Genomic DNA, 11347 nt, shown 5'->3' with positions numbered 1-11347 from the left:
TGAGAGATAACCAAAAAGTAATAACTGATTACAGAAATCTTGGAATCATACATATCCTAACAGATCTCGTAATATCTTCAGAATATCTTCCAGATGTCTTGCGGAAGGCGCCGACCAGAGTCGTGCCCCGCAAGGCTTCGTCTTGTGGGCTGGGCCGCCCCTGAAGGCACAGTCCATGTGGTATGGCGTGGGTATCCGGGATCATACCCCCCACAAGTGGTTTACCTTCAATCATGCTCCCATGAACTGGCACAAAAATTCAGAGCAATGCAGTATCAGATAAGGGGAAGTTGGGCTTCATGCATTGCTAGGCATAGGCTATTATGCAGCTCGTAGGGAGGCATCATATAATTCAGGTAAGGATGGCATGGCATCCAAATGGTAATGCCCACAATGTACCTTTCGGATACCTAACATTGCCATTCAGGCCATGCAGTAGTGCATTTTTACTGCTGCAGCGCGAAAGAGCTCCATGCATCTGCATCCACTCTGCACAGTTTCTACATTTCCTTCCTCCCCATCCATCCAAGCTGAATCATCAGGTCAATGGATTCCTCTGGGCAAGGCTCCTTCCTTCCTGAAGCCGCCACCACCAATGCAAGCCGGGTGTGCCATTGTTCGTGCACGGCACCCCCTCTGGGGCTGCTGCATTGCTGATGGGATCCAAAAGGAATCTCACCACTCCCTCAAGTGGGGAGCAAGCTGAAATGCATTGAGCTCGTGTCCACTACTTGCTTCTGTGATGGTTTGCACTCCATCACTACTACGTACGTCACATAGATGGCAGTTCGTCTTTTTCTTCAGTGTACTGTTACAGAGTCCCTTTCAGGTCATCATCTGCCTCTCGCTCACAAGCAGTGGATGGATGGATGGATGGATGGTTGAGCAGGAACTAGAGCATCACTCATGTCCAGGAATTGCAAGTTCTGGGTGCACATGCTATAGTGGTCCTTTGTCTATGTAGAAATCACCCACTTGGTATTAGTTTCGCTTTCGCATGTACGACATAGGCTTGAATCAGTTCGCTGACATCTGAAAGATCATTTCAGGATGGGATCAATTATCATGCATACCAATAATCTTTCCTCTGCCAGGAGATGGCTAGCCATAGTTCAGCGTCTGCGGTGATGAATCAACGGTTCATGCATGGCGATCCTTTACTATCAGAAATTAATCTCTCCTTCATCAGTTCATCGACTGCACAATGCTCCTGCTAACTTTTCAAAGAAAACAAAAAAGACCTTCAAAAATCAAACGGTTGACAAAGAGGAGAAAGTTTTCAGGGCGCAAGAAACTTATCTATGTCAACTTCTTTTTACATGGTTTAGCAGTTACTTTCATACTAGTATAATTTTTTTCTTAATTGGATCTCCCGTGTACCACAACATTATGTGCGCCACTGAAAAATAGAGTAGGTGCATCCTCTTTTCACGATAAGTTGGACCAAGAGAAGAGAGAACATATCGAGCTAGCTCTTAGTGGACACCAGATCAAAAGATATGGACCTGATTTGATATAACAAGGTACTGTTCTCCTACTTAGTCATGAAGTTTCATGGTAAAGGTGTCTTCTCAGATTCTGAGAAGGTGGCATCATGCTACTGCTGTACATACACAAGAAAACTAGGCCACAACTCTATTTAGTGGAGCTACAAGATGATCGGTGACGCAAGTGGCCTTTGAATCGCTTACCAGAACCGGTCCTTGTTCACCGATAGGTAGCCGGACATTACCTTCCCTCCAGTGTTTCTCATTCCATCAATTAGGTAGCACCAGGTTGATCCCAGTGCTCCAATGAAGAAATCCGCTTCGGTGGCCATCATGAAATTCACAAGGGGGTAGTTTGTGCTAGTCTCACGGCCCAAACTGGCCTCATACATTGCCATGGTCATATTGCTACCTTGGCGTGCCACGCTTGTAAAGTAGAAACTCCAATGGGGGTAAAGTTTTGTTTTGTCAACAACTTCCTGCATACGGAATTATTAGGGGAAGTTTAATTCCATCTGACCGTAAAATATACTTGCTAGATAATGAAGCATGTCAGATTGACACTGCAGAAACTTTTTCCTCAAACACACAGCAGAACTTCACGTCATTATATTAAAGGCAGAAAAATGGGTGGAGTACATGCCGACTCCACAGCTTGGGTTAGTCTTTTTTTTTTTTGGTAGTGTTAGTGCCCCGAAACATCGGTGACTAATGACTATCACCTCCCTTCTAAGCTTGACAGATGATTTACACTGGATGAGGGAATTGACTTACCTGCATTTCAGTAGAAAGCCAGATGTTCTTGAGACCTGGAAACTGTTTGCGCAGGTTGCCAGCCAACTCCATGTATTCCTCAAAGCCAACCACCGCCATTTCACAAGCTTTGTCTCCCATTCTTACATGCATGCTGAGAAGAGGCCGTGGCATATATGGTTTGTGGTCTGACCACACAAGACGTTCAATATCAGATCTGGTTCTAGTAGTGCCAACCTGCAATTGTGAAACCTTTTGGATTTCTTTTAAAAATATATATTGGTATTGGTGCTGATGTTACCATATCTGAACAAGTCATGGTGCACCATGAGTCCACGAAACCAGTTTTCAGATTTTTCAAACCTTTGGCGAGTCATCCTGAATACTCTGAAGAACCAACTTTGCTGCTTGCAAACCAAATGCAGAGTGCCTAGCGACATTCAGTAATCCGCACAAGTAATCTGTCGGGAACCTCATTAGATACCTTGTGGCCTGCATGAAAGGTTAAAGACAAGCTGAGATTTCAGGAAAACAAGTATAATTAGGAGCAAGAGCCTGTAAGATTCCCTTTGTACAATTTAACAGGTTTTGTTTTTTGAGAATTGTCATGCAGTTTAATAGAACAACTGTCTTGTGTAATCGCTAACTTGTGACTAAAGAGTGCGCATACTCACCTGTGCTACCCACCATCTCCTATCCATTTTACGATGATTTGTAATCAATTTACCATTTATCTCTGTTGTCGGTTGCAAATATTTCCAAGGTTTCCCCCACACCCTACAGTACAACAAATGTTACAGAAGTGCATTCCTTTGGAAATAGTAGCAGGCAAGGGTAAACGATAGGGAATCAGCTCTAAATTTTATCTCTAGGACAAATAGTAAACAAGTGGACTGTGAAAAGCGAAAAGAGGCGAAGAATTGTGAAAACGAACTGACATCAAACTAAAATTGTACCTAGGTATGCGTCCAAGCCAAATTTCCTTGGAGGTATAGTTTTCCTTCACTTTTACAGTACCATCAGCCCAAGAGGCTTTGCTTTGCATGAGCTCAAAAGCCCGGTTGCGGCAGTCTGGAGATGTCTCAGGAAAAAAGTAGCAAGACCAACTAGATCTTGAGGCACCTAAAAGATACAGTACAACCAAAGTTCAGTGTGTACAAAAGGCAAGTAGCACCACACTTTTATATAATATTGTAAAACAAGAATACAGAAGAGAAGCAGGGCTGTCACCTTTGCAACCCTTGTGATCAGCACGGTTGTAGTGGTTTGTAACCAGTATCCTCTTCTCTTTCATGGCAATAGCAAGAAGTCCTGACATTCCAGCGATCTGCGCGCCAATACCAAATCCAGGCCGCCTCTCCCAGTCTGCAACCAGAAACCGTAAGCTTGGATCGCTGCAGTTCCGAGGGTGCTGATGAGTCCATATATCTCTCTGCACTTGTCTGGTCAATGGATAGTTCTCCTCATCAGATCCTACAATCTTTTATTATTTTCATCATTAATCCAGAGTCAGAATTTGCATACAGAATATCACCAAAATAGTTAGTCATAAATTCAGGCAAGTTCGCACGCATACCCAGGGAGGATGCTGCCTATGCTGATCTGCATGTTCTGAATACTTGTGGCTCAAGAATTCAAGCCCAAGTGACCCTTTCCATAACGTCCATGGAGGGAATGTACTGTTATCGCCATAGCTATCGAATAGTTCATTTCTTTCTGCATTAGTCCTGCAGTCTTCCAGATGAGGTGGCCGTGGCACGTTTGAACTTTTAAAGACCCCATCTGAACTTTTCAGGACTCCATCTTTGTCAGTGTTGAGCAAAGTGCTCCATGAATTGTACAGGTGCATTATCCTAGCATCTTCAGTGATGTTTTCGTTTTCCGTTGGTTGTTCCGTCTTCTCTGGTGCAGAAGGCAACTCATCTGTTGCTGCTGCTGCCCCATCTGCTCCAAAGAACATAGTAGTTACAGTTACAGGCTGACAGGCATGGGCACAAGAAAAACAAAAAGCGAAATATGGATTGTCCACTGGTACAAGTTACACTACAGACTCTACAGCCATATGAAACTGACAAGAAGTGTAATGCAGCTACAGAAAACTAGTTATTGCATGAGGTTCAGATGGGGCTAGTGTGTAGTATGGCCAATGGACCCATGGTTGTTTCATTTCATCAGTACAATATATAAGCTGACAGACACATACAGTACAGCCTTATCCAACTAATAATCACTAGAGCACCGGAATTCCAGTTCCATCAGAAACAAAATAACCATAGTGCAGATTCAAGGTGTGCAGCAATCACCAGCAGGCTGGGCCAATGTAAAATTCCAGAGGATCGCTCGCCGCAGCGGCGGATAGACCGACTGGCTCTGAATCTGAATGACCCGAAGTGGAGGGAGAGCGACTACACCAAACAGGCACGTGATGCAGACGCCGCAGAAGAAGCCGATGAGCCAGGTTTTACAGGGAGCAGAGCTCCCTGCCTGCATGGCCTTCCTGGATATCGCCCTCTCAAGGCTCCTGCTGCTGCTGTGGCCATTACAACCTTCCATCCTGAATTCTCCAAGAACAATCCAAGAACCACCGATCCATGAATGAATAATCCAAGAAGTTGAGCTCAAGAAAGAAAGAGGAAGAATCGCATCGCGTACCAACCGCTGCCGATCCTCCTCTCCCTGGGGTTCAGGGTTCTCCTCTCCTCCCGGCCAAAAAAGAAGAAGGCAAAAGTCGATCAAAGAATGAAGCGAGGTGTTGCTTTCTCCCCGTCCTCTGCTGCGTGCAGGTGCAGCGTGCCTCTCCTCCTAGTCCTATAGATCCCTAATAGCGGAGTGCAGAGCAAAGCAATGAAACGCCTAGAGATACTACTCCCAGTAGGAGAGGAGGGAGTGTGCGCAACAGAAGCCCGAGCAGTTCGCGTTCAGTTAAGTTTTTTTTTTCTTTTTCGAAAATCAAATTCGGCAGGGCAAACTAGTCCAAGAATGAAGGAATTAAAATGGACGAAAAACAGGGGGGAAATAGGTATGCGATGCGGCCATAGGTGGAAGCAGTAGTAGTATACTTCGTATAAACGGATGGGTAACTTGAGTGGCGATGAACTGACAAGAATCAGACAGGCATGAACGAACGGCTTTTGTTTCTTTCTTTCGTTTCTCAAAAAAGGAGCTTTGTTCCGGCGCCATATTTGCCTCGGTTGTTTGTTGTTGGCTGGTGCCCGATGCAGTGACTTACAGCTGGACCCCACGCTGAGGAACCTCAGAACCTGCGTGTCAGCGGGGCCCAAGGGAAACAACGAGCGGGGTTTGCTTGACAATTGGGCGCGCAGGGACGCCATGGGCGGGCTCGCGTGTCGTCGCCCGGTTTGCATGCCGCGCGCCGCGTGCAGTGCATGTGCACCGGACGGCACAGGAGAGCGACACGGGTGCCGCACACAGACACACACCATGGAGACCTGCAGCTCATGCCAAGCCGTGCACCATGCGTCCATGATGGCGTTCCAGAAACAAGGCCCGGCCGACGGAGCTAACGATAGCAGAGCAGGTGATTGCATTGTGCGGCCAGGGCTAGTAAGCCGAGCCGTGGAGGGGAAGCAAGGTGGGGCAGACGCACACCATATTATATATTGATCGGTTTACATTGGCCTTGTTCGGCTTACCCTATATTCGGTTTGTTCGGCTTGTTTTTTTAGCCGGAACAGTATTTTTTTCTCACAATAATTCAGCCGGAACAGTGTTTTTCAACCAGTTTCAGTCAAGATTCAGACCAGCGAACGGGGCCATTGTGTGTGCGTTTTTTTTTTTTGTCGCGAACATGTTTAGGCCTTATTTGGATGTGTATGTATTTATCTCAATCCATATGTGTTGGAGTGCATTTCATTTTACTCCAACACACGTGGATTGTGATGGATACACATATATCCAAACAAGGCCTTAGATCATGTTTGCATACCACTTTTCGTATAAATTCTAAGATGGTGGGAATTTAAATAATGATCATTGTTTTTCTATGGTTTTTTAGGGCCGGGGCACAGTGCGCCGCACCCTGATTTCTAGGTGGGTGCGGCTTCACTCCTGGTTCCGATGCAACACAGCACACGCTCGCCCAAACCCAAGTGTCCAAGGTGTGCCCCTTTGGAAGGAATGCCTGAGTGTGATCACGACTAAAGGTGGCACTTGGTGAGATATATGATGTAGACGAACATGCCATACTCTTAGTCATGTTTTTATTGTCTTGGTGGTTGAGATGATAAAACCAATCAAATAGGACTGATATATATATATATATATATATATATATATATATATATATATATATATATATATATATATATATATATATATATATATTATAACTGGTGCATAAGTCATACGAAGGATAAGGAACAAGATAGAAGAAGCTCGGTCAAGATCCTCACCAAAGCATTTGATCAATGCACTACACTATTCGGTTTCGGTGTACTATAGACCATAGAGTAATCACAAATGAAAGGCTATGGCGCATCCGCACGGGATCATGGGATGATCTGATAAAGAGAAGATTACGCCATAAAGAGGAGGCCGTGGACGAGGCCAGACTCTTGGGCTCTGCCGGCGCCTCGTCCAAGGACGCCGCCGCCGACCTCTTGGGCGTCGTGGCCGTGGCGTTCGCACTCGCCCTGCTCCGCCGCCGGTGCCACGAGAGGGAGGCGCGCCAGGACGAGGACGCACGTGACGGCGCCATCTCCATGGTGTGAGGGCGTAACGGCGAGGCGTTCGACAAATTGCCGGAGCGGTCAAAAGATGGCGAAAGCGCTCGCCAGCTCTCGGCCACCGTCCTCCGCCCGTCAAGGGTCTGAATAAGTCCTTCGCCACCACCCTGGTCTTTGCCCACCTGTGTCGCTCGGCGTGGCTGCCCTTCCACTCATTGCCGGCCGCGCCGCGCACCCTCGCTCCCTGCACCGCTCACCTACGTGGCAGTCACCTACGTCGCTCACTCCTTCCCCGTTTGTCCGCCGCCTATCGTCGTTCGGCGCGCCACTGACCTCGCCATGGCCACGGGGCCGAGCCAAGGGCATCCACGAGCGTGGCCAGTGCTGATAGTGCTCGCGCACCGCAGCTCATTGCCGGCTTCCACCCCGACGACCGGAATCGACTGACCCGGCCTTCCCTCCCCTATGTTACATTTCAAGTGTTTCAGATGTATGTTGTAATTATTTAATCTTGATGTTGCAAAAGTAGATCAGGGGATGTTGCACATGTTGCATATGTTGCAAGTGTTTCAGAGGCATATTGCAAGCGTTTGTTCAAAATATTTTTCATCTGTTTCCAGACATCTATTGCAATCTTTTTTTATCTAGATGTTGCATATGTTTTACACATATATTGCAACAGTATGTTCCAAATATTTCAACTATTTTCAGTCTTATGTTGCAGCAATTAGTTTCATGTTGCATGTTGCAAAATTGGATGTTTCTTGTGCTTCACACACATGTTGCAAGTGTGTGTTCCATATGTTTCATCTACTTTTCAGACGATTGCATTCAAATGTTTTTCATGTTGCAAGTGTTTTATGCTGTACGGCCGGGGGCGAGGGGACTAGGCGCACGGCGTGGCAGGGGGCCGGCGGACGAGGCCGCTGGGGGGGCGGCGAACAGTGGTGCTACGGTCGGGGCGCGCTGGGAGCGTGCTCGTCCTCAACCCGGCTCCTGAGTGCTACCCGCGCGGAGAGCGAGAGGAGGGGGTCGGGGGATCCAACATGCACAGAGATGGGAAGCAAAGTGCGCGTGTGGGGCGAGGCGAAGGCAGACGGGGACGGGCTGAGCGGATGTCCGGGCGCTAGCCACACCCGTAAAAAATGGCACGGTTCAGGTAGAGAGCGAATTGTAATGGTATGTGTCGGGTACCTTAGAATGGGGTACCCCAAGCAAAACATCAAATGGGTTGCCCCAGTCCCATCTAAAAAATAACGATGATAAAAGCAAAAAGGTAAGTCGTGGGCCCCTCCCCGTTGCGACCAGGCCCACTGGGTCCTCCTCCTCCTCGCCTCGAGCCCCGAGAAGGAGGTCTCGACATCCTGGCGAGGCTCCCCAGGGAAGGCCTCGGCAGGGAACGCCGTCTCCGCCTCGCCCGAGGCTCTCCACAGAAGGCCTCGACAGGAGGCGCGTTCTCCGTATCGCGCGAGGCCTCTCGCGCGAAGCCTCGGCAAGGAGCCTGATCCCCGTCTCGCGTGAGGCCCCATTCTCCGTGTCGCTCGAGGCCGGCTCGCCCGCGGTCCATCGCCCCCCGCCTCGGCCGACCCTCCCGACAGCCGGTCACGTCCCATTAATGCTTTCAACCACTCCCGTGATCTCAGCCGGACAGCGGCTCAACGTCACAGAAAGACCGACGCGACCCGAAGTCGCATCAGCACCATACCGGCCAGGACAGGGCACAGCAGGGATTACCGGCCACTGTGTCCAAACACTGTGACCACGATACACTGTGACCACGATCAGCCGCCGTCAGCGCCTGGGACAGGATATGGCGGGGATTACCGGCCACTGTGTCCAAACACTGTGACCACGATCAGCCGCCGTCAGCGCCTGGGACAAGATATGGCGGGGGTTACTGGCCACTGTGTCCTACCACTGTGTCCACGATCAGCCGCCCGCTCAAGGCCTCAGCGCTGTACACCAAGGCCTCGGCACTGTACATCAGGGCCTCGACAATATTGGGGTCCGCGCCTGCCGAGACCCCCCACCGTAGTACCAGCCTCGGCCCCGACCAAGTTTTGGCCTCGTGCATAGTCCGTCCCCAGCGGCTTATGGTCGCCGCCACATCCACTCCGAGGCATTCCTGGGGCTCCCACGACGCACAGGATCTGATGTGACGACCACGCCGTCCCAGTACTCCAAGGATGGGCCACTCCGACGACCACGCCACCACAGGAACAGGCCACAGGGCTTGGACATGCCATCCCTGGCGGCACGACGCCGTATAGTAATACATGTACTGCCCTTGTCCCCCCTTCAACTATAAAAGGAGAGGACTTGGGCCACTTAGGGGGGATGCCCGGAGAACACACACACACGCACACCTTCCAGCCGCTTGAGAGCAACGTCGCAGACGGCCCCATGACACCCTGCCGAGACCTAGGACAAGTTCCCTCTCTCCCTTAGCTTGTAACCCCCTACTACGAGCACTTCGGTGCAAGGAATACAAGTTCTATCCCTCAGACTGGACGTAGGGCGCCGATTGCCTGAACCAGTATAAACCTTGTGTCTCTTTGCATCACCATCCGGAATCGGGAGCATGCAGAACAAATTCACTAGTCGGTTGAGGACCCCCCGGTCCGAAACACCGATAGTGGCGCGCCAGGTAGGGGGCGTCTGCGTGTCAGTTTCGTCGTCCCAGCAGGTTCCGGATGGCAGACCCCGTGCGACCATTGCATCTCGGCACCGTAGTTTGGTTCGAGAGCCTAGAGTTCATGTCTCTAGGGCATGAGTACGACATGGTACTCCTCGCTCCTCGAGCCCCACCGCCCGACGATGAAGTTACGCACCGGCAGCCCAGGCGCAGGCGGCGCTCGGGCGGCCGCTCTTGCCGCGCTCGCCAGGCACGACACGAGCAAGACCACCCCGACGCTACACGAACCCGGGGCGGCACGCCACTCCCCGCCGATATCCTACGACCAGCTATTGGTACGGGGTCAATGGCTGGGGACCTGTATGGCCTGAGCTTGGACAAAGGGAAATCGCCGGTGGCTCGCAATGATGCCCAGTCGTCAAGCTCCGCTCCACCACTCCCTGAAGAACCGACCCCGGCGGAGCAGAATCTGGCAACGACATCATCCCCATACCCCTTTGGGTTGAAAAATGCCGCTGCTTCTTACACCTATGCATATGCTGCTGCTCATGAGGGTCCCTCAGAACGCTGCCAGCGCTTCGGTCTCGACCTAAGCACCCACGCTAACTCCTCGGATGAGGACGAGGCATGGCCCGGAGTGGATTTCTCCGGGCTCCACGACCTTGGGACTTTGCGCCAGTTCTTGGCCGCAAGCGACTACTGCTTCGGTTACTCCGACTCCGACGACGAAGGCACTTACGACCCCACTCGTGAGTGTTTTCACGTCGGGCTCGGGATGCCAAGGGCAGGCGAAGAGGATGAGGGGGCAGGTAGCCGCTCCCCACTTTGTCCAGGGGCAGGCGCCGTCATGCCCCCACGCAATGCCCTGCCGACCGCATGAAATGAGAACGTCGCTCTTGCACGACCTCAGCGCCTAGACTTAGAGCAACTCCGTGAGCTCCAGGCCAAGGTCGAGCAAGACCAACTCCTTCTGCAGCAGCTTCGAGACTCTCTCGAACAGGAACAGCGAGGCCACGGCGAAGGAGGGGGAGCCCGACGAAGAGCTCGTGATGTGTATCACCGCATCCATGACGACGAAGGGAGCGAGCAACCCCCAGTCTTCAATCGCGCCAGCCAGAACATTGTGGCTGCGGTAATGCTGGTTCGCGCAATGCCCGAGCCTTCTACCATGGAGGGGTGGTGGGTCCGCGGCGAGCTCCGCGATCTCCTAGAGACCGCTGCGGTTCAGCAGGCCGAGAGTTCTGCCTCCCGATGGCGCGGGGGCGCCTCGAACCTTCTCATGGCACCGCCTCGGCAGGACAGGGAAGCCTCGGCTTGTCCCAACCCCGACCGAGCGCCGATAGCCCACAGGGTCCCTGTGCTTCTAGACCGCCTCGGCAGTCAACGCGAGGTGCAGGGAGACCATGAGGTGGTCAGCAGGCGACGACGCCACGACAACGAGGGGCCCGCTCAGGGCTACCACCCACACCGAGGTGGTTGCTATGACAGCGGTGAGGACCACAGTCCTTCCCCTGAGCCGCCAGGCCCTCGGGTCTTCAGCAGGGCCATCCGCGCTGCTCCTTTTCCCACCTGGTTCCGACAGCCGGCCAATCTCATGAAGTACAGCGGCGAGACTGTGGGGGTATTAACCCCTATACCCTTACGGCTAAGCTTGGGCTGGCCCGGATCGATGGGTTCAGTCCACCCGAAAAACGACGTGCGGCTCGGTCCACCTGATCGGAGTCCCGCACAAGGAATCAAGGCGGATTTGGCGACCAAGCAGGATCCTGGTCGGTTAGAATAGGAAT

General features: G+C 51.4%; 1 protein-coding gene across 1 annotated transcript; it reads right to left on the bottom strand.

The window, feature by feature from the left end:
• Positions 1–1475: 1475 nt before the first annotated feature.
• Positions 1476–5202, bottom strand: LOC136475119 (uncharacterized). Its single transcript, XM_066472673.1, has 9 exons — positions 4893–5202; positions 4544–4794; positions 3817–4184; positions 3471–3720; positions 3197–3362; positions 2915–3017; positions 2604–2732; positions 2262–2477; positions 1476–1966 (listed from the first exon to the last, which is right to left on the bottom strand). Exons 2-9 carry the CDS (start codon positions 4791–4793, stop codon positions 1688–1690), a joined length of 1761 nt encoding a protein of 586 aa, XP_066328770.1. The 5' UTR covers position 4794; positions 4893–5202; the 3' UTR covers positions 1476–1687.
• Positions 5203–11347: the final 6145 nt, after the last annotated feature.

This window comes from Miscanthus floridulus, chromosome 8 (assembly GCF_019320115.1).
Source record: "Miscanthus floridulus cultivar M001 chromosome 8, ASM1932011v1, whole genome shotgun sequence".
In the NCBI taxonomy this organism is placed as follows: Eukaryota; Viridiplantae; Streptophyta; class Magnoliopsida; order Poales; family Poaceae; genus Miscanthus; species Miscanthus floridulus.
This window is presented reverse-complemented; position numbering and strand designations above follow the sequence as displayed.

Bases quoted from the DNA above. Each gene is read 5' to 3' on its own strand.
- LOC136475119 (XM_066472673.1), bottom strand. From the start codon at position 4,793: ATGGAAGGTTGTAATGGCCACAGCAGCAGCAGGAGCCTTGAGAGGGCG. The intron at 3,018-3,196 runs GTACAATTTTAG...GTTGTACTGTAG, and splicing joins TGGCTTGGACGCATACCTAG to GGTGTGGGGGAAACCTTGGA. The intron at 1,967-2,261 runs GTAAGTCAATTC...TTCCGTATGCAG, and splicing joins GGCTTTCTACTGAAATGCAG to GAAGTTGTTGACAAAACAAA.